The sequence below is a fragment of the Ochotona princeps genome, chromosome 2 (genome assembly GCF_030435755.1).
Source record: "Ochotona princeps isolate mOchPri1 chromosome 2, mOchPri1.hap1, whole genome shotgun sequence".
In the NCBI taxonomy this organism is placed as follows: Eukaryota; Metazoa; Chordata; class Mammalia; order Lagomorpha; family Ochotonidae; genus Ochotona; species Ochotona princeps.
The window spans coordinates 112,105,019-112,128,309 of NC_080833.1; the positions used below are offsets into that span (position 1 = coordinate 112,105,019).

The 23,291-nt window shown below is 41.2% G+C and overlaps 1 protein-coding gene across 1 annotated transcript; it reads left to right on the forward strand.

The window, feature by feature from the left end:
* Positions 1–9,508: 9,508 nt before the first annotated feature.
* LOC101531673 (T-cell surface glycoprotein CD1a-like) lies at positions 9,509–20,058 on the forward strand. The gene is made up of 6 exons (XM_004589246.2): positions 9,509–9,623; positions 9,956–10,222; positions 10,881–11,159; positions 11,343–11,621; positions 11,979–12,069; positions 19,911–20,058. The coding sequence occupies exons 1-6, from the start codon at positions 9,545–9,547 to the stop codon at positions 20,056–20,058; spliced, it is 1,143 nt and encodes a 380-aa protein (XP_004589303.2). The 5' UTR covers positions 9,509–9,544.
* Positions 20,059–23,291: the final 3,233 nt, after the last annotated feature.

Below are 23,291 nucleotides of genomic sequence, written 5' to 3' on the forward strand. Positions count from 1 at the left end.
TAGGACATGGCTGGAAATCTGCGAGAAAGACCTCAGGGACAGTCCTGAGCCACAGGAACAACCTAGATCCATATTATAGTTGCCATCAGTTAAAGCAATAAAGGTAAAAGCATTTCAACCAATAGCCAAAGGATTGTATCTAGAAAGTAGGACTTGATTACTGAATTCATTCTCTATAAATTGCTAGAAATAACTAACACCCAGATGGTAAAAAATATCGAAATTAATATTGAAGCACAAGAAATATAAATCATCTGTTCAATATGATGACCCCAAAGCAACAAAGTTATGCTTTAACAAAACATGAAGGAGGGAAAATTGATACAATGCTTGAGAAAAAATATAAAAAAATCATTGTAAGTTTGCTCAGAGAGATGCAAAAGAACACAGATGAACACTTAAATGAAATTAGAAAATGAGTACATGACTTGAATGAGAAATTCAGTGAGTGCATAAACACATTGGATAAGAAATAAGAAAAATTATTCAAAATGAAAAACTTTATTATGCAAAGTAAACAAGGTAAGATGACCGCTTTAGCAACAGACTGGATCTCCCCCAAAAAGAACATCCTATAAAGAAAACAAGTATTTTAAATAGCCTATCAAGCCACAAGTAAAAAATTAAAAGAATGAAAACAGTTTTTGGGGAATCTCTGGGATACTATTAAATGACTAGTTTTTGACTCTTGGGAATTCTGGAGGAAATGAGATATGAAGGATGGCTTATAATATGGACATTCCAATACAGAAAGGTCATGCAGCCAGAAATTACCATAATCTGAAAAGAACTGAGCTTCATGATGACACATTATCACTAAATTTTGAAATGTCAAGCAGAGGGCCCGGCACGATAGTGTAATGAGTAAAGTCCTCACCTTGCATGCGCTGGGATCCCATAAGGGCTCTAGTTCTAATCCTGGCAGCTCCACTTCTCATCCAGCTCCCTGCTTGTGGCTCGGGAAAGCAGTCGAGGTCAGCCCAAAGCCTTGGGAACCTGCATCCATGTGGAAGACCTGGAAGAAGTTCCTGGCTCCCGGCTTTGGGTTGACACAGCACCGGCCGTTGTGCTCACTAGGGGAGTGAATCATCCGACAGAAGATCTTCCTCTCTGTCTCTTCTCCTCTCTGTACATCTGACTTTCCAATACAAAAAAATCTTAAAATAAAGAAATATCAAGCAGAAAAAGAATATTCTAAAATTTGCAAAAAAAAATCAGAGTATGTTTTTGTGGAAATATCACTAGACAACCGATTTTTTTTTTCCCAACAGGAAAAAAAGAGATTGAAGCAAAAGCAAAGAATACTAAACAAACAGCAGAAATGTTAAGAAAAAATGGCAGGGCCAAGTTATTATCAGTCAATAAAAAATATGAGCATAAATGAATCAGATCTCCTAATTAGAAAATGCAAACTGGCTGAGTGGACAAAACCAAGATCTGTCTGTCTTCTTCCTACAAGAAACACAGTTGATGAGTGAAGACTCACACAGACACAAAGTAAATGGATGGAAAACATATTCAATGAAAATGAAAATTAAAAATAAGTGTATTTATATCGGACAACATAGACTTTAAGACACAATCAGTTAAAAGAGACAGAGAAGGCCATTAAATAAGATCAAGCGATCAGTTCAACAAAAAGTTATGCAAGTGTGCATGCACCTAAAGCCAGAGCACATAGTTTAATAAAACAACATTGATAGATCCAAAGAGAGACATATGCTCCAATATAACAATATGGTGAGGTTTTTATTATTTTTTTATTGGAAAGTCAGATATACTGAGGGAGTAGGGACAGAGAGAAATACCTGTCCACTAATTCACTCCCCAAGTGGTCATAACGATTGGAGCTGAGTGTATTCAAAATCAGGAGCCTGGAACCTCTTCCGGGTCTCCCATGCAGGTGTTGGGTCCCAAGACTTTGGGCCATTCTTGACTGCTTTCCCAGGTCACAAGCAGGGAGCTGAATGGAAAGTGGAGCAGCTGGGACAGGATCCGGCGCCCATATGGGATCCCGGTGCATGCAAGGTGAGGACTTTAGCCACGATGCTGCTTCACCAGGCCCGTCCTGGGAGGTTTTAACAATGCATTTTTATCTGTTGATAAATCAAGCAACATCTCAACCCTGAATCAACAGACTAAACTATAGTGCATGGACCAAAAGTATATTTGCAGAACATTCTATTCCACACTTGCAGTATACACACTCTTTCTCCAGTACTTGGCGCATTGTTTAGGTTAAATCACATACTAATCCATAAAATGGTCTTGAAAAATAGAAAAAGATGAAATCATATCACAGGTTTTTGACCAGAATGAAATGAAGTTGGAGGTTAATACCAAAATTTTAGAAATAAAAACGCATGGACTATGAACACCATGCTCCTGAGTAAACAGTGGGTCATTTCAAAATGGAAATGAAATCATGTATTCAAGTTAGTGAAAATAGAAACAGAACTTGAAAAAACCTTATGGGATACAACAAAAAAAGCGTTTGGTGGAAAGTTTACAACAATAACGCCTACATTAAAAAATGGGGATGTATTCAGTAAAAGATGAAAATGTACCCAGTCAGTACCAAACCCAAGTTTAGTGGGAATGAAGAAATAACAGAAATTGGAGAACAAATAATCAAAATAGGAAGTCAGAAAAATACAAAAGATGAATGAAATAAAGAGCTTTTTATTTGTTATTTAGCATTTTATTGGCCTTGTTGCAGATCCTGCTTCTTTTGATTTTCTCTCAATTTTTAAAATTTATGTAAAGGGAGAAAATTTCAAGAACTGCTTTTTACAAGAAGTTAATGTTGATAGACATTAGCCGGACTAACTGTGAGAAGAGACAGAATGCTCAAACAAACGGAAGAAGCGGTGAAAAACAGGAGCTACCGCAATTGATGCTACGGAAATACGAAGAGTCTTTGGAAATATTATGAAGAATTGTACATTAGTAAATGGGAAAATCAAGAAGAAATCCACTCAGGTAGAGGGTAGAGGATTTCTCCCTCGACAGACCTCAGTGTCTCTAACCAAGTGAACTCTAAGATGTACGGTAATCAGGATCACCCAGGTGAAAGCTAAAGCAGTGATTATCAAAGCTTCACGAGAGAAGAGGAACTAACACGACGGGCTGCCAGCTTGCATGAGTGCGTGCAGACTTCCTCACGGAAACAGTGCACATTGGAGAAAACATTGCTAGCCAGAAATAATATAGCCATCAAAGCTATCTTTCAGATAAAAGGAAAAGACAAAGGCATTCTCTGAGAAATGGAAGCTGAGACAATTTATCACCGGCACTTTGCTTTACAAAAAATGCTGAAGAGAGCACTTCAAACCTGAACGGAAGAAATGTTAACAGGAAACAAGAAAATATCAAAAGATACAATTTTCACTGATAAAGGTTATTGCACAAACTAAAAATGCTCTAATATTGTAAACATAATATGTAACCCGTGTGTATCTCTACCATGAAGACTAAAGAGACAAATCATTATGCTGAAATGTTAAGAGAAAGGCAATATGGAAAGAAATCAAATTCAATATGCAAAACTCAAGATGTTTGGAGGACAAGAATGTAAATACATGTTTTTTTATGTTCCTACTTATATTCCTTTTTAAACTGCAGAGCACCCCCTGATGGCCCAATCCTCCCTGTTCAAGTGCCAGGATTTCATGTGGGCGACAGTTCCTGACCTGGCAGCCCCACTTCCCATCCAGCTCCCTTCTTGTGGCCTGGGAAAGCAGCTGAAGATGGATCAAAGTCTGGGGACCCTGTACACTCATACGGAAGACTCAGAAGAGGTTCCTGGCTCCTGGCTTTAGAGCAGCTCAGCTCCAGGCTTTGCAGTTGTTTCGAGAGTAAATCATTAGATGGAAGATTTTTCTGTCTCTCCTCTCTGTATATCTGCCTTTCAAGTAAAATAAATAAGTCTGTAAAAAAATGAAAATCCTTATATTTTATAGCTTGTTACAACCAAAAGTTTTGTGTAAGCCTCAACATAAGCACGAAGCAAAACCTGCACATAGACTTCTAATGACAAGCAAGATGCCAAAGAAAGTCACTTAACCACAAACGAAGATTGGAATTTAGGGATAAAAAAGAAAGGAACTGCAAGAAAAATATGCAAAGAGTCAGAATGGCAGTAGTAAGATTTTATCTATCAACCTTACAGATCATGGGTGCCAGGGACCTAAGTCCTTGGACCATCTTTCTCTGTTTCCCTAGGACATTAATAGAGAGCTTGGTTGAAAGTGAAGTAGCTGGAGTATGAACCTGCATGCCTATACGGGATGGTGGTGGTATAGACAGCGGCTTAACTTGATATGCCGCATCTGCTCCCTAGCAGAGACTTTTGTAAAAATTACTATCAGACAATCATGCATAGTGACCTTTCCTTTCTAATCACTTGTATTCATCTGATTTGTTTTGACATCAGTCACTTCATGTCTTCGTTGTTGTTTCATCTTTGTGATCAAGATCCTTTTATGAAAAACACTGCTGGCCAACCTCTGGTAGCTAGGTTCTTTTTGTTTCTCACTGCCAGGTTGGATTTGACCTGGCTGTTATTCTAGTTTCACATCAGAAGAGCAAAGTATTTGACCACCAGGAGTTAGTGTCACAAGCCGTTTCAGCAGCACTGAGGTTTTCAAAGTTGTTCTTTGAGTAACTTTACCTGGAATCCATTGTTAAATTTAACTTCGTTTATCTGTAGACATGAGTCATTATCCCAAAGTGCCAGGGCAGACTTATCCTGCTAGACATCATGCTTCTATCAGTTTCTGATGGGCAATGGATACATAACTCAAAAGAGGATATACAAAGAAATAAATCAGCAACAATATGACAAATTGGGTTTGCTATTTCCAAAATAATCTTAACTCTGTTATGGCTTAATTTTCCTAAGCAGTCAGAATGAACAAAGACAGCAAAGAACACATGTGATTAACTTGAAGACTGCAACAAAGCTGACCAGTTTGAAGGGCAGTGTTGCAGCCACAAATTCAAATCAAGATCTAGCCCTACACTGTGTTCTGTGTGTTTACCATACAGGAATTCAGTGACCATGTGATAACGCTATGCTTCAGATTTGAAAAGGAATCAAAGAGGCAAAATCAAAATTAGATCAAGTGGATACGAAGTATGTGGAAAATGAAAAAGTGAGCCTGGAGACCGAGGATAATGCTAAGTACATGATGACAGCCAGGGCATGAAAGGAAAGAGTAGGAGGGAAAAAATACAGCAGGAAAGAAGGAAACACAGAAAGAAATGAACACATGGTTGAGAAGGAAGGAAGAACACTAGGACTGAAGATTGAAGTGAAATAATGGAACAGTCAATTCTTCTCAGGAAATTTACAGCTAAAAAAAAAAAGCAACAGAGAATGCTGTGCTAAGAGAGTCTCTCCAATGTGGTGCTTCCAGCAGGAAGGAATTTATCCAAGTGTCAGTACAGGACATCCTTTTGCTAGAAGAGATTCTGTGACAGGCCGGAAGTACACTGAGAGACGGAGGGAGAGTCTGAGGAAGCCATAATAGCGAGAGAAATCTTGACATGGCAAGGAAAATGAGAAGCCCAAGAAGATGGATGTGGTGGTGGGAGGCAGTGGTTTCTTTGGTGAGAAATTGAGGTTTTTGTTGGTGAGATGGAGAAAGTCAGATGAGAATACACTAGTATGAGAGGGAGGGGAATCCACATCTGGGGTGTCAGGAGATCCTGTGGGTAGGGGGAATTCAGCTGCTATGGTTGTGCTTGGTGGAGAACCACACAAGAGCAATTAGAAAGAACATGCACATGTTTGTGGTCAGAGCACAAATGATCGAAAGGGGGACTTTCCCAGGGAGGTCTAGTGAAAAAAAAAGGGGGGGGGGAGGATAATAGTAGATTTGCTGAAATTTTTGGGCACCTAGCTTGGCTGAATTCTAATCAGGGTGTACTCTGCTAAGTGAAATTTTTTCCCCCTGAGATTATGGATGTGTGGAATCACACAATTGTCAGTAACCTGTAGAGTCAGTATCTTCCCTCCCAAATATTTCTTTTATCATTCTGATTACTTTCACTCTCTGCTTTATGTCTTGAATTTTGCCCACTGGTTTACTCCTCTGCTGTTGCAACAGCAGTCATAATCCCTGCTTGGGTGCTCTCTCTTTTCCTCCGCTTTACATTCTGTTCTTCTTCACCAGAGCTGGGTGTAAAGCTGGGAATAGAGCGGACTGGAAATTATAGATCCCTGATGGGCGTGTGACCCATTGCCAGCTGACGCCTGCATTCCTGATAAACTGTTGACCCTTTTTGTGCAGAAAACCATTCCTCCCTATGTTCATTTCCTTTCTTCCACTCAAACTAAATCTTCTGTTCCTTCCCTCCCCCTGATGAAGTGAATAAACTATGTAATTTGCCGAGATTCATTGCAATAAGAAAATGTGGGGTTTTCTTAGTCTGTTCGGGCTGCAATAACATAATGTTATAGATTTAGTGGCTCATAAACTGTAGACATATTTTGTTATGGTTCTTGAGCTGATGAAAATAGCATTGTAGCAGATTTAATGTTTGTTGAATCTCATTTTCCCGTATATAGAGGATATCTTCTGGATATGTGGTTACAAGGTATAAGCAATCAAAAGTTTCCTTCCTTCCTTCCTTCCTTCCTTCCTTCCTTCCTTCCTTCCTTCCTTCCTTCCTTCCTTCCTTCCTTCCTTCCTTCCTTCCTTCCTTTCTCTCTCGCTCTCCCTCCTCCTTTCTTTTCTTAATAGAAAAGCTAATGTGTTCTCTTTTTTAAAAAAATTATGGCTGGAATCCCATGACCTGATCTATTCCTATTACAGGATTTAGTACTAAACACACGGAGTTTCAGAAGACATAATGATTCAAACCATTTAAGGTTGATACTCAAAGAGTATGGAGAAAGTGTGTTTGAAAGATAGTAAAATATAGAATATGTTTATTTGTCTTAAAATTTTCTTTTTCTGCCTCAACCTGTTACTGCATTGTTTTTTGTACTGTTTGATTTGTTAACACCAGGTTTGTTGAGCATTTGAATACAGTGTCAGAACAGAGGCTGTCAGACACTTGAAAGCTCCACTTCATGCAAGAGCGCAGTTGGCTGTTGGGTTCCCTTTGTTGTCAGCTTCCTGGCTTTCACCATGGACATGAAAAAAAATCCATCTTACCCTCCGTCAATGGCCATCTTCGGCCAGTGAATAGCTGTCAAGAAATTACATCTGAGTTGTGTGGAGATGCACTTGATATGATTTGAAGCAAGAGTAGGCGAGAGTAAGCAAAGCAAGCTGTGGTGCAGCAAGGGTGAGGATGGCTTCAGCCATGCTCTGTAGAGTCACCAGTCACTTCTTCTTAGTCTCCTCACTTCCAGAGGAATGCAATTACGGACATTGATGGAAGGAGGGGCCTCTGCTGCGTGTTAGATCTGTTTGCTACACCAGCAGTGGGTAGCAGAGGTGACAGGTGAACAGGCAGAGTCTGTACCTGTCTGGGATCCCAGATATCGGAGGGAAGATGGCTAAGAACTGGTGCTGGGGAGTCAGGGAATGTAGCAGATGACAGGGACACATGTACACCAAGAGGGCTCCCCAAGTTTTTATTGTTGTTTTAAACTTCATTCAAAAACATAAGACTTGGTAAATTGAACTTGTTATGAATTTCAACATGAAAATCATAGAGTATTGACTGTGATACTTTACTTATTGAATGTCCCCGTGACACCAGCCTTTGATATGCAATGCATTGCTTAATTCAGTTTATAGGGATGACTCCAAGTTTAACAAGTAGCAGATTTTTAATGAGAAATATTACAGACCAGGAAGGAATGGATTGACACTTTCCTCAAGCATCAGGAAGACATTAATAAAGAGTAATATTTTAATGTCATGGCAATATTACTACAGCACATTCACGTAGGACCAATTAGAGGGAATGCTAGATAAATGATTTCATAATATTCTATTTGCTACACTTCTCATTAGTTCTAAGTAGTTTCTTCTTGCTCACAGCAGGACTCTATATCTAAACTTCATAATAATAAATAAATGTTTTATTTAAATAAAATTGAACATGATTCTCTTTTTATTATGGAATGCTATAAGTAAATCTTGTCATGCCATTAAAAGAGTTCATGTGGATACACCTCCCATAATTAAAAAGCATATTTAGGCACATAGAGTGAATTTTTTCATGTCTTCAGCATATGTTTGTGGACTTTCCCAGGGAGGTCTAGTGACAATGCCATTTTTGAGCCCTTACCACAGGCAGGCACACTCTTTCCTGAAGATGGAACAAAATGAACGTGTAAAATTAAAATTCCAGGTCAGTTGCTGAAGTGAAGAATCTCAGTGGGCAAACACTGCCCTAGAAATGAGTTTCAAACAGGGTTTTTGGAATTTAGATTGTCTATGTATTATAATGTAATTCAATCTACCAAGATACATACTCTTGGTGTAAGTCTTTTGTTATAATTGCTAAGTGTAACGAAGTCTTCTTGAGCCAAATGAGTGTTCTGCTATCCCCTAGATCTTTATAAGCACAGAAATACTCCTTGTTTCCAGTAGCTGCTGTGTGATTGGTGAATGAATGTGCAGCAGTGTAAGAAAGAAAATGTGTATTTTCTTCATATGTTTCCATGCTCCTGTGGTTTTGTGATTGCCACCGACTCTTTACGAGTAGTGGAGGCAGAGAGTGATTTATAACATGACAAAAAGTGATCCCAGGGGATGTTGTAAGTATTAAAGAAAGTTGAAATGTCAGAAGTATGGATATGGTAGGATAGTAGGGTTGAGAGACAAAAAGAATATGTAGGGAAGCGATTTAAAGAGGAAGAAAAAGAAGATAGAAAAGAGTAGGTACATGAGAAAATCAGGCAGTGTGAAGGATAACAATTTAGTTTCACAGTTGTATTTTATGAATGAGAAAATATTCATGTTTTTCAGTGAGGTAATTTTTCAGTGTCTTGTAAGACTTGATCTAGTCTTGTGGCACAACTGGTTAAGCCTCTGCCCTAGTTGGCAGCATCCCATATGAGCAGTGGTTCTAATCTTGGATGCTCTGCTTCTGATACAGCTCCCTGCTAATGTATCTGGTGAAGTCACAGAAGATGGCCCGAGCACTTGGGCATCTGCCACCCAAGTGGGGACATGGACAGAGTTTCAGGCTCCTGGTTTTGATCTTAATCAGCTCTGAGGTCTGCAACAATATGGGAAGTGAAACAGAGGGTGAAAGATATTGTCTCTTGCTCTTTCTCTCTCAGTAAGCATGCCTATCAAAGGAACAGGTGCATCTTTAAAAAGAAGACTTGATCCATAGCAGTTGATATGGAGCTGTTGAACAGAATGGAAGCTGATAACAGGAAGAGAAACTGAAAGCTGGTCAAAAGTGCGGAAATGAAAGCCTGAGTAGGAGTGGGGAAGGAAAGGAGCAGGTTTTATTCATTGTGGATAGAAGAAGTTTGTCTGTTGGAGAAGGTTGTCAGAGAGAAATATTGTGGTGTAGGTTTGTTAAGGACAGAAATTGATTTCTTTCTCCTATTTGAGAGAAAGAAATGACACCTACAAATGACAAGTTGTTTCTATTACTTCCATTGCTAGCTGCACTTCTTCCTGGTGGTGACAACAAAGCTGGTAAGAACTAGTACATGCTCAGTTGGGTACAAGGGGGTGGTATTGTTGTGTATTTGTGTGTGTGTGTGTGTGTGTAAGGGGTGATAATTTCCTCCTTCATATGTCTGGGTAGCAGGGGATCCAGGCTGTGCCCACTGAGACCTGAGTCTATTTCCTTGTGCTGTTTTGAAAGTTATTATTAAAGGAGGGGGAAGTTATGGCAGGAAGATGGCTGTTAAGATAACCATGAATGTCCTTCCTTAGGACTCTGAATTCCCCGCATTTCCTTCTTTCTCAATTCTGTTTCCTTCCCAATGCTTTTACTAACAATTTCATATGTTCTGTTGCCACAGGGTCTGCAGAGCCTCTTTCCTATCATGTCATGCAGATCTCAACTTTCCACAACCATTCCTGGGAACAGAATCTGGGCTCAGGTTGGTTGGGTGATTTGGAGACCCATCGCTGGGAGAGCAACTCTGGCACCATCACGTTCCTGCGGCCTTGGTCCAGGGGCAACTTCAGCAATGAGGAGTTGAAGGAAATTGAAGCATTTCTCCATATTCACTTCATTAGATTTATCAGAGAAATTCACAAAAGTGCTAGTCATTGGGAATATGATTGTGAGTTATGTTCCTGTACTTGGGAGCAGGGAGATGAGTGGGTGGACACGTCTCAATAATTTTCTATCCTTCTAGACAGCCAGCTTTACTCTTTGACTCTTACTTCACCCTTACAAACATAAAACTGTAATTACATATTTTCTGGCAGTATTTGAATGCCAGGCACCATTTTTTTCAAATATATCAAATATTCACCTACTTGGGAACTAATCTATCATTAATTGCAGGAGCATACTTAATTACCCTTTCTTAGAGGGATCATGTATCCATCCTCCACCTTGACATTCAATCAGGCATCTGCAGCATCTTCATTGTTTAATTACTTAAATATGCTTTTTCTTCCCTGCTCACTCCAGACGACACTGCCTATACATATATTGGGGCCCATTATATTCCATTTGCCATGGATTGTTATAATTCCAAATCAGCTGCAATGTTTTTCATTGCCTGTACCAACTTAAAACTTTCTTTGAACAATGTCATTTCATCTCTTCTTACAGTTCAACTCCTGTCTACTTCCTCTGCCCCTCTGATCTAACTGAATTTTGATTCATTCCTACATTCCTATCAAACATCTCCCTTTGTCTCTATTGTATTTTGCTTCTGTTGTCTGCTTCATTGTTTCTATTCCCGCTAATGCATAATCCTACCTTTCTAGATCCCTTTATCTTGCAGGTGGCAGCAGGTTGTGAGCTGCAGGCTGGCAAGGCATCCGTAGGCTTCCTGCGGAAGGCTTATCAAGGGACAGATCTGCTGACCTTCCAAAACAAGACATGGCTACCGTCTCCACAGGGTGGAAGCAGGGCCCAGCACGTGTGCAGAGTACTCAATCGATTAGGAGGCCTCACGGAAACGGTACACAAGCTCATCGATGACACCTGCCCACGTTTCATCCTCACTCTGCTTGATGCAGGGAAAGCAGATATCCAGCAGCAAGGTCAGTCCTCTGCCTTGCTTCCAAATATTTCCTGTGCTACAATCACCTTTTACAAGCATCCTCCTCAAATTAAATTAGCAAGCAGTCACCCAAAAGTGGGAAAGATGTGATTGATTAATGTAAAGATATGAGCTTCTCAGTGAGTTAAATTTCTTGTCTGAATAGCTTTCCTGTTTTATACAGTAAGACCTGAGGCCTGGCTGTCCCAGGGCTCCAGTCCTGGGCATGGCCGTCTGCTGCTGGTGTGCCATGTCTCTGGCTTCTACCCAAAGCCTGTGTGGGTGATGTGGATGCGACATGATGGGGAGCAGCCAGTTCTTCAGGAAGCTGATATCTTGCCCCATGCTGATGGAACCTGGTACCTTCGTGTAACGCTGGATGTGGCAGCTGAAGAGGCAGCTGGCCTGTCTTGTCGAATAAAGCACAGCAGTCTAGAAGACCAGGACATCGTCCTTCACTGGGGTGAGGCATAATTGGGGCTTCAACTGAAAGTAGGCGAAGGTGATTTCCAAGCACTACAAGAAAGTTTAATATGTTAATGATTTCAGAACCCCAAGGCATGGAAAGAATGTGAAACCAAACAACAAAAGGGAAAACAGGGACCAGTAAACACAGGAAGATGTTGGGGCTTTAATGAAAGATCCGTCTTGAAAGATGGATAAGAAAAAGATGAGAAGGGAGATAGACATAGAATTAGTGAAGCAGTGAACTGACACAGTTATCCCAGGGGAATGGGGTGAAGCAATGAGCGGGTGGAGCACTATACGTGGTAGTAGATCTATAATCAATCACATCCCTGGTGTCCATCTTGACCCACAGGACGTCACAGTTCCATCAGCTTCATCTTGCTGGCAGTGATCACACTTCTGGCTGTCCTGACAGGCCTTGCGTTTTGGTTCAGGAAGCAAGGGTGAGTGCGCTGTATTATGTTCATCATTTCATCCAATCGTAGTTAAGATTCCTTGGCTCAGTTCCCCTTCTCCTCCCAGTCGCGTTCCTGTCTCCTCAGTTCTCATTTCCACCCTAGGCAGAATGGCCCACACTTCTGTTCTCAATGGTTCTTTCCAGGATATTTGGAAGAATTCATCTCCGCTTGCTGTGAGGACCCAGTAGCCATGGACTCCAAATATATCTGAATACAGCATGAGGATGACACTCACCACTTCTGCTTGTGAAACTTGCATTGTTTTACTTTATTTCTTTTTAGTGATCAGTCAACATAAGCTCAAGTTAATATTACAAGATTTGTTGCTGTGAACTTATTTGGGATTTTAAATTCACATTTTTACTGTGAGTGGACTGGAATTCGAGTAGCTGCCACCTTTTCAGATATTAGTGAATTAACAGTGCCATTTCAACCAAATGTCTTCGTCTTGTAGGCCTTCCCTGATTGGTTGGAGGTACTCAGACTCATTCTGGACTTCAGTTCAAATTCATTATTCTTTGTTAGATTTATTTCTTGCTTCTTATTATTTAAATTACTTTCCCATTGCAATTTTCCAGCTGCAGTAGAACATATCATTGCACCATTGTACTATTTGTATTTCTGTTGAGATGTCTTGACTACACATCCCAAGAAAAATGTGTTGAATTTGTGTTAAATGTCCAGTTTTTTCTTCTTATGTTCTGTGTAATGGCTGAGATATTGGATGTTGTTCTTGTTGCAAATCTCACTTGACCAAAAGATACACTCATTCCTAGTTACACTATCTCTTCTGAATCTGTTTAGAGAAACACAGTTGTGTCTCTTACTGATATTATGGTGCCATAAATAGCATAATTGCAAAACTAGTCAAATATCCTAAACGTAAATGTCAAGAAACATGTGGGGCCCTATTATAAAGATGGAATAGTACTCAGCCATAAAAAAGGAATGAAAATCTGTCTTTCACAGCAGAATGGATGGAGCCAGAGCTTATCATACTAAATGAAGTAAATCATATGTTGCTTCTGATTTGTGGTAGTTAATATACAGAGGATACAAAAATGTATTAAATATAGCCAAAATTGACTTTTTGAGACTTGATTATTTCATATAGCCCTTAAGCATATACTTTTGCGAAGCAGGGCGTTTTTTTAAGGTAATTTTTTTATTAATTATTTTGCATTATGTGACAGTTTCATAGATCAGGGTGTATTTTTACTACTACTTGTTAAGTTGCTGCTTGTTGAGTTATTTAATAGAAGATAAAGCTTGTTAGTATAAAAATATTGAAAGTATGTTATTACAAAAATTAAAGTAATAGAAGGGTGAAGCAGGGTGGGAGTGAAAGAGGGAGGGGAAATATGGCAGAAAGAAGCATTAGGATGTTAAGACGGCGTACATAAAATGCAAAAAATGCATTGCTGTAGCAATTAAAGACAACAGATAAAAGGGAGCCATTTGAGCAGGGCGAGGAAGGGATGCAAGATGGTTACTTTCTTAGAATTGCATTTATGAAAGACATGACACTTGTTATCTCTATATTTAAAAATTTAGAAAATCATTACATCCACAATTATTACAAAAGCATAGATCTACAGATGATTAAATGTTGGGAGGTTCAGATGTTACGTGATGCTTCCAGTGCAGCACAGAGGATCACGGAGAGCAGCAGGAATGTCACCCATGAGCGGTGAAATAGGTCGAGGCAAGCACAGTGCACAGAGCGCATGCATTTCATCCACGGCACTTGTCTTCTGTATATCCTGGGGATGACTGCATCAGTGGATACGGAGCCAGTGCTCCTTGGAGCAGCTACTGAAGCAACCTACTCAGCTGGCATCACAGAACACTCACAAAAGCTAGTAAGTATATAAATTATCACCAAAGTAGTGTTAGAGAAAAGCAACCAGTGTGAGACATCATGCCCTAACAATATCACAATATCACCTAACCTAGTACTCCTAGGGAGATGTGACATATGAGTTTCTTTGTGAACTCGTGGTGGCAAGATGATTCTAGACAGATTGTGACTGGCTAATTATTCAGCCATTGCCCAGTAATTCAGGAACAAAATAGAAGTGATAAAAATGCACCATTCCAGGGGGGAACATATTCAAAAACATTTGTTTTCTTCAATGCCATCATAGAAGTAAAATGGGATCTAATGTAGTAGATGGAAACAGACTACATATAAAGTAACATAGAAATTCCTTTGGGAGAGTGCTGGATGGAAGATATCAATGCATAAAGCATGTGCTGTTCTACCCATCGTGGTTATTCAGCTTGTAAACATGAAGCAATGCCATGTGTCTTTAGAATGCATGAAAGCAGGGTGACAAATTAGAGTCAGAATTTGGGCAAGGAAGGGAAAGGGGGGAATAGGGACATGAATAAACTAAAAATTAAACCTTATCAGACCAAATTAAACCTATGAGCGATAAAGTGAGGTGACTAATCCAGTAGTCTACACTGCTTTCCAAGGCTTCCTCCAACAAAGCACACCCACAAATCAGAAAATACCTGACTCTGTAACAGAGATTGAAATGAAATAATGAGTTGCACCATGGTCACCAATTGAGAAAACAATAAAAGGCATAACATTTTATAAAATAACTACACAGAGAATCAAAATATCTACAACATTGAAATTCTCACTGAAAACATACAATTTTATCTAGCGATTATAAAGACTACAGATTGTCAGAAGGTTCTGTATTTCACCACTAGGTGGCAGGAGATTAAAACAATTTTAGCATCCTTGTTTTTAAGATGTTTGAATTATTAATTTTTGTTAAGACTTATTCTTTTAGTTTTTATTGGAAAGCCAGACATACAGAGAGGAGGAAAGACAGAAAAAAAAGATCTTCCATGCACTAGTTCTTTGCCCAAGTGGCTGCAAGTGCTGGAGCTGTGCTGATCCAAAGCTGGGAACCATTTCGGGTCTCCTATGCAGGTGCAGGGTTCCAAGGCTTTGGGCTGTCCGTGTCTGCTTTCCCAGGCCACAGGCAGGGAGCTGGATGGGAAGTGGGGCTGCCAGGATTAGAACCGGCGCCCATATGGGATCCCGGCGCTTACAAGGCAAGGACTTTTGCCATTAGGTTACCGCACCGGACCTCATTATTTAAGTTTTAAAAGATTCTGGTATTAGTATGAATTTGTATAGGTAATGTTTCATTACATAGATACAATATGTAATGCAATCAGGATACATATGTGTATCTTTTCCTATGAATTAAGTTTTTAAAATTATTGTATTTTGATAATCCTTACAGAGTTGATTAGGGCACAAAGGGCCAAGGGCTACAGGAAAGTAAGACCATTGTTTCCACTTTTTAAAAGTTTTAAATATACATGTATATGTATACACACACATATATCCACATATGTTTGTCATTATACACAGGCATTTTACTGTTCAATAGAAGCCCAGAACTAACTCCACTGCCATGCATACATGGACTTTCCCCCTTGTTCTCCTGTAGCTCCGCTGACTTGATACCAACAGCTTTAGCGTACTGAGATTTTCTATGTGTAAGAGCCTGCCGTCTGCAAGCGCTGACACTTTGACATTCCGTCTCCTAATGACTGCCATGGAATTGCTTCTACATTTGAAAATTATGCCAATCCAATATGCTCTGAAGGAAGCACTTGGCCTTGGACTTATTACTTGGTTAACAAAAACAGAAATGTTTTCAGACACAAAATAGTTGTAACATTTGGTTAGTGAATGGCTCATAAACATGTAGGACTGAAGAATCTAGACTTAAATAATTTCACATTTCTACTACATTTGTAGTAATTAAGCAAACTGAAAACAAAGAAGTGTCATTTACCGGTCACCCCTCCGTGATATTAGGTTGAAGCTGGCTCTGTGTACCAAATCACCCTTTGAACTTTCTGTTTTAAAAGTTTTTGTTTTAAAATCTAACAGGTTTTGGGCCTGGTGCAGTAGCCTAGCGGCTAAAGTGCTCGCCTTGCACACCGCGAGATCCCATATGGGTGTCAGTTCTAATACCAGCTGCCCCGCTTGCCATCTGGCTCCCTGCTTAGGGCCTGGGAAAGCAGTGGAGGACGGACCAATGCCTTGGGACCCTGTACCTGCATGGGAGACCAGGAAAAAGCTCTTGGCTCTTGGCTTCAGATCAGCTCAGCTCCGGCCATTGCGGCTACTTGGGGAGTGAACCAGCAGACAGAAGTTCCTTCTCTCTGTCTCTCCTTCTCTCTGCATGTCTGACTTAAAAAATTTTAAAAATAAGTATTTCTTAAAATATTTTCTGTTTAAAGGAATTAACTTTTCAGCATTTTGCTGCATTTACTTCATCTTTAGACACCATATATGTACATATATGTAGTATTTTTCTTGAAAATAGACATTAATAATGCAAATAATAAATTTATGATGATATCACAATGATAGGAAAGGGGGCATATTGGCATGTATATAGTATAGTTTCATAAAGTGTTATTCCAATCTATGCAAGAAATGGTGCAACATCCTAATAATTTTATGCTATATATATTTTAATTAAAAATCAGAAAAAAGTATGGTATTTGTCTTTCTGTGTCTAGGTCTGACTTATATCACTTAGCATAGTGATCTCCATTTGGTTACAAATATCAGGATTTCTTCTTTGTTCTCATTTGCGTGAATGAAATTGCATTTTATGTATGGATGGATGGATGAGTATGTATGTATATATAGACACACAAAATGCATACACACATACATGCAGATATGTATGTATAGATACAATGCGTATACATATATGTATATGTGTACACATGTACATATGTGTATGTCTATATACACAAAATACATACACACTCATACATGTATAAAATGTTATATACGTATATATAAAATAAGAGTTTGTTGATCTAATCATGGGTTGATGGACATGTAGGTTGATTGCTTATGTTTCATGCTGTAAATTGAGCTGTTTTAGACATGAAATTGCAGGTAGCTCTTTCCAAACTGATTTTATTCCTTTTGGATTTAGTTCCAGAAGTGGAATATATGGGTCACATGATGGATCCACTTCTAAGTTTTCTGAGGAATCTCCGTATTGTTTTCCATAATGTTTGTGTCATTTCCACTGTCAAAAACAGTGTATTAGGGTGTTTTTCCCCTACTCTGATGAGTATTTTCTTTTTTAACCTTCTGTATACTAATCAATCTATCTGAAGTGAGGTGATGTTGCACTTAGAATTTTCATTTGTATTTTGACGATGCCTAGTGACTCTAAACATTTCTTTCATGTATCTTGTATCTCTGTTGTCAAAAACATCTATTCATGAGCTATGTCTTTTTCTCAACTGGATTTTTCAGTTGTTGAACTTCATGAACTCATCATGTATTCCGGAAATCTAACAAATGTTGCAGCAAGGATGTAGTCAGGGAGGCTCTAGAAGGGTCATACTTGGATATCAGTGTCACCTGTCTCACCAGGTCAAGGGTCCCAGCACATACTAGGACAAGTCCCGATACAGTACCATGGCCCTGTACTTTCTGCACAAGGTTGGAGAAGACTAATTAAAGGCCACTTCCTAGACAGGCTGGTCTTAATTTGTTTATACCTGTGACTCACAATTAACAAGTCACCACAAACTCTCAGGGTTGTTTTTCAAGATCAGACACTGGTAATGACCAGTGATTTTCACACTTGAGAACAGAAGTATGTACCTGATGCTGTCTAGAAGCTTGGTTCAGGAGGATTATCCAGGTGTGAGTTTTGGTGTTTTATCAAGTGCTGGGTCTCACTACAAAGGCTTAGCTCTCAGCTTTGAGAGGAGAATCCATATTTTTCCACTTCTCTGCTGGGTTGGAATTTCATTTTCTGTTGGTAGTTGGGGGAAAAGTGGCAGAAACCCCCTGGCTGTTGGTTCCTCAAATATTACTAATTAATGGGCTTTTGGCCAGAGCCAATGGTGCTTAACTGATTTTTACTGTTTGTCGTTGGAATTCAATGTATCTTTCCTCTACCAACTGTTCTGTTTTTCTCTTTATGACACTCCTTGAAGCTGGGGGAAGGTGGACAGAAACAGCTTTTCGCTTCTTCTCTTTATAAATGTAATGTTTTAAAATGACAATTGTAAGATACAGCACTATCCTGTCTCACCCAACTTTGGTAGCTCCTTTGAAGAAAACTTGGTGTGTTGTGTGTATAACTCTCCTTGCTGTATCACTGCAGGGCAGGGGTTGGCAGGGACTGTTACTCAGCAGCCAAAGCCCTCCCGCCTTCTGCAAACTTAAGATTTAAGGAAGGGTTAATGTAAGAATGAAACAAAGCAAATTATGGCAACTGTAGTGTAAACTTAAGAAAAAAAAGGGTAAATGTGGACGGTGTGAGAATTTCTTTTATTCATTCAGGGTAGATTTGGCTTCTATCTTTTCTTTTTAAAGATTGATTTATTTATTTTTATTCGAAAGTCAGATATACAAAGAAGAGAAGAGACAGAGAGGAGGATTGTCCATCTGCTGATTCATTCCCCCAATAGACTGCAACAGCTGAAGATGAGCTGATCTGAAGCCAGGAGCCAGGAGCTTTTTTCTGGTCTCCCACATGGGCACAGGGTCCCAAGGTTTTGGGCCATCTTCAACTGCTTTCCAAACAGGGAGCTGGATGGGAAGTGGGGCTGCCGGGAGTAGAAGTGGAGTTCGTATAAGATCCTGGCATGTGCAAAGTGAGGACTTTAGCCACTAGGCTACCAGACCAGGCCCTAAATTTCATTTTTGATGATGGTTACACAGTTGATTAGGGTGGCAAGGGTTGAGGACTTCTGAACAAGTTCCTGTTGATGGCTTAGAAGGCACCAGATATGACCCAAGGCCTGATGTAGCAGATATAGAAGAAGAACCTCTTGTCTCCTAGCTTTAGATCAGCTCAGCTCTGGCTGTCACAGCCACTTGGGGAGTGATCCAGAGATGGAAGATCTCTCTCTTCCTCTCTCTCTCTTTCTCTTTCTCTCTCTCTGTCTCCCTCTCCCTCTGTGTGTTGTGTTTGTGTGTGTCCTCAGGTAAAATACATAAATTAAAAAAGAAACAGTGTTACAGTTGGAATGGAGTTACATCATGACAAATTCTTTTACTCTGATCATTTTTATAAGGTAATTGGTGCATCTAGCCATCAGGCCATCCAGCAGCCACCCTGACAGCTGTAGCTGGTTTGCTTTTGAGTATGTGAGAAGCAAGAAGACACAGACGAAAAGACACAATTACTGCTGAAACACAGGAAAGGAAGCAAAATGAAGGGCTCTGCAAGGAGCACATGGGTGAGAGAACTCTGTGGTTTATCTAACGGGGAGGCAGACACAGGACAGTTTTTGATGGTGTACAAGTGACAAACAGGGCACAATGTAAGACAATGTGGGATCAGAATCTCAGGATTCTCAGGGGAGATATTTCTATCTCAGAAGAAAACGTTAGCTCTTGGATGGGAATAGGGTAGTGCCTGATGAGAGCCCAGGTGAAGATGCACTCACAATGCCTGCATTCTGGCACCAACAAGGCAAGAAGAGGGAGCCGGGGCAAGTTATTGGAAGAAGAGGAGCATAGAGCACCCCAGGGACAGCTGAGGGTCCTGCTCAGGCCCCTACCGTAACCATAGGGTGTCTCAGTCTCTTAGCTTACTTCTATGGAACTCTGTTTTTAAGGGCCATTGTAACCACCTTCTTGTTACTCTATTGTACTTCCTTTTGAACTTCAGATTCGGGAATCCCTACTACAAGTATTCATTGTTGCGGACTCACCCTGTTTTAATTCTTAAGCAATGTCCTCCCTTCGTTTTTGGGGTTTGGTATAAATAACTCTCTGCATATCCCATTAGGATTCATAAGGATTTGGAATATTTGTCATTAGAGCAATTGACAGACTTGAAGCCTGAAATTGACACAATCACTTGTGTATTTACTGTAGCAGTCCTGAAGCAGAGAATTGGATATGAGGAGAACACATGGATTGTGATGTGCAGCTAAGGATTCTGGCAGCAATCTAGGTCCTATAGGACAAAGCAGAGCTAAGTATCTTTGAGGTTAGTGGTGAAATGTCAGAGTTTGGAATTATGGGAGAAACTGGACCTAGTGACTATGAGAGCAGATAAGGGGTGAATTTCTCAAAAAAAAAAAAAAATCAGGTTTCTAGGTCTTTTTTTTTCCTTTTTCCTTTTTTGTTTTTTTTTGACAATGAGTTGAACAGCAAGAATAAATACTACATTTTTTGACAATTTTGATTAGGAAACTTTAACTAAAGATGGGCTTTTATGGCTTCCCCATGCATATCTTCTTTTGAAAAGCTGCCTCCCCTAATGTTATCTTGCACAGCTGTATACTGTTGGGAAATTAGTTACCATGCTGAAAAGCATACTGCTCTTCCAGAGGTTAGCCAGCCAAAATGTAGCTTTATATTATTGTTTAATCTTATTTATTTATGATGATGTTTACATAGTCGGCCAGGGCAGGACTATGGGAGCATGGGTGAGATCACTGTTTCCAAATCTTTCCCCACTTCCTCCTGTATTTAGGGAAGGAGGGAAATTAAAGGAGAAGCCACACCCAGCCTCTCCACCACCTGATGCCATCCCAGAGTCCTTGAAGTGGGGCCTGCTCCGAGGGTTCCACTCGAATAGCTTCAATAGTTTTGAAATGCTGTCGATTTCACCAATCCAAGAATGAGCAAATACTTCCAAGGTCCATCTGCTGACACAATCCACCTGAGTCTCCATTGGCCCACTTGGCTGGGACAGTTGAGCAGTTTGTTCTGCTCACCTTCCTCTGCTATGGTACCAGATGTCTTCAGCAGACCCAATGGACTGTGATATCCTCCATGTGCATCTGCATATGCCTTCCACTGCTTGGTCTTAGCCATTATGGAGGTCCAGTTCTGACATATGCTCTCCATGGTCAGGCCATCGATCCTGCAGTTCTTCCCATGGTTGGAGTTCTGAGTCTAGCAGTTCAGTTGGGAGGATCTGCACAGAAACCTCATCTGAGGTGATCCAAGACCTGACTCTTGTGTGTGTTTGTCATTATGGGGGTCTGACTCAGTCTGTCATCCATGTCAGCCTACACACATACACACACACACACACATTGGGAGTTATAATTGCTGTGTCAGTTCTATCTCCAATCCCATCTCTTACATAAACCAATGGATGCTCTGGCCCAACCCACCACTGCCTAACACACACTCAGCCCTCATGTACACCAGTGGAAACTGTAGCTTACCTGGGTCGACCCTCATTGTGCTCCCAGCCCTAGTTCTTGTGATTGCTAGTATATGTAGTAGACTGGCCCAGTCCATCCTTCATCCCATTGCGCTCTCATATATCTTAATAGACATTGAAACCTAGCTCAAACCAACCGAACCCACTATTCAGCAAACACTCATGCCAGTGGGTACCACCACCTGTCTTGCCATGCAAGCCCCCTACCCTGATTCTCATGCTCAGCAGTGGGAGTTGCAGCCTATCAGGGAGGTGCCCGGAGTTTCCCTAACAGGCCCTTTCCTAACTCTGGGTCTTGTACTAACTAGGTGGTTTTGTAGTCTTGCCCAGCAGGACTTTCCCCAGTGCAGCGTTTACTTGCTGATGCTGCAGCAAAGTCCAACCAGCCTGCTCTGGTTTTTATTTACTCTGGCTCATGCCTGCCCCAGTGGATACAGTTGGTTAGCCCAGTCTGGCTCTCTCCTTAACCCAGGTCACATGAAAGCTAACAGATATTGTAGCCCTGCCTGGCTGGTTTACCCCTACTTCTAGTGCTGATGCTCAACTGTGGGAGTAGTGGCTAAGCAGGAGAGCCCTCTGCATGCCCGGTGTCGGAGTCACACTGCACTGCCCCTTCCCCCATGTCTCACATGCATTGGTGGGTGCTGTGGCCTGATCTGACACAGCCCATCTCACCTCAGCACTAGCTGGAGGGTGCTATAGCTTGGCCAAGCCAGGCCTGCCCCCAGTTATGGCTCATACTGGTGGGTGCCGCTGCTCAGTCCAGCTCAGCCTAGCCAATCCCTCAGTCCTGGCTGTAATGCAGACTAGCTGGTGTTGAGGCCTGGTCTGGGCCTATCCTGCACCCCATTCTGGTTCTCAGATCTGCCAGTGGGTGTTATGAACTGGCCCAGCCTGGCCTGACCCTAGACCTAACCCACACATGTGCTGGCAGGTACTGTAACCTGGCCTGGTCTGGGTTGATCCATGTTTAGGTTCTTATGCTTTTCTGCAGGGATGATATCCTACAAAGTAGTTCTCCATGCTCCTCTATCAAGCCTCCTCTCAGTGGCAGATCTCACACACAGTGGTGGGTCCTTTGCCCAGGCTGACTTAGTCTACTTCCTGACCTGATAGGAACAGTGGCCTTGTCCAATCGACCCACACTAATTCCAGATCTTCCTGTTGGACGTTACAGACCAGCCACACCTGGTACAGACTCAAATAGAGCGCTCACAAGGCTCAGCAGGTCCCAAAATTTTAGCCAAGCCTGTTCTACATCTACCCTGATTCTCATTAGCACCAGTGGGTGCTGGAGTGTAGTTCAGTCTGGCGGAACCCAGACCCAGTCCACACCCGTGCCAAGGGGCATTGCTGTCATGTTCAGCCAGAATGCTACCCCCTTCAGGTTCTTGAACTTACCAGTGGGAACCATCATCCAGCTGGGAGATTCCATGAGCTCCCCTACCAAGCCTGCTCCTAGCCACATATCTTTCAAACCACTTAGTCACAGACAGTGCCTGTGGTTGCTCTGACCCAGCTCAAAATAGCCCATCCCCCATGTTGACCTTTGCCTTTGGATGCTGCAGCCTGACACTTCCTACCCTACCCCCAGGCCCAACTCTCGTTGGCAGGTGCTCTAGCCTAGTGCTGCCCATACTGCTCCCATCTCTGGCTCATGCAAACTGGTAGGTGTGATAGCCTAGCCCAGCATGGCTCCTGCACATGCTGTAGAATTAAGGTTAATCTGGCCCTGCTCAGTCTGCCATTCTCCAGAACCAACCTACATACTTACCAAAAAGTGGAGCCACCCTGCCCAACCTGATTCAGGCCTGAATCACGTGCTCACCAGCAGAAGGTGTGATTCACCAGGGGAGTTTCCCAAGTTCCCCACCAGGCCCACTCCCTGACAGATCTCAAATATGCCGGTGGGTACTAGGCTCTTGTTTGGAATTGCCTGCACCCTCCATCCCATCCTTTGTATGAGCTGGTGGATGTTGCGGCCCA

Bases quoted from the DNA above. Each gene is read 5' to 3' on its own strand.
- LOC101531673 (XM_004589246.2), top strand. From the start codon at position 9,545: ATGACACCTACAAATGACAAGTTGTTTCTATTACTTCCATTGCTAGCT. The intron at 11,160-11,342 runs GTCAGTCCTCTG...TGTTTTATACAG, and splicing joins AGCAGATATCCAGCAGCAAG to TAAGACCTGAGGCCTGGCTG. The intron at 11,622-11,978 runs GTGAGGCATAAT...CTTGACCCACAG, and splicing joins GGACATCGTCCTTCACTGGG to GACGTCACAGTTCCATCAGC.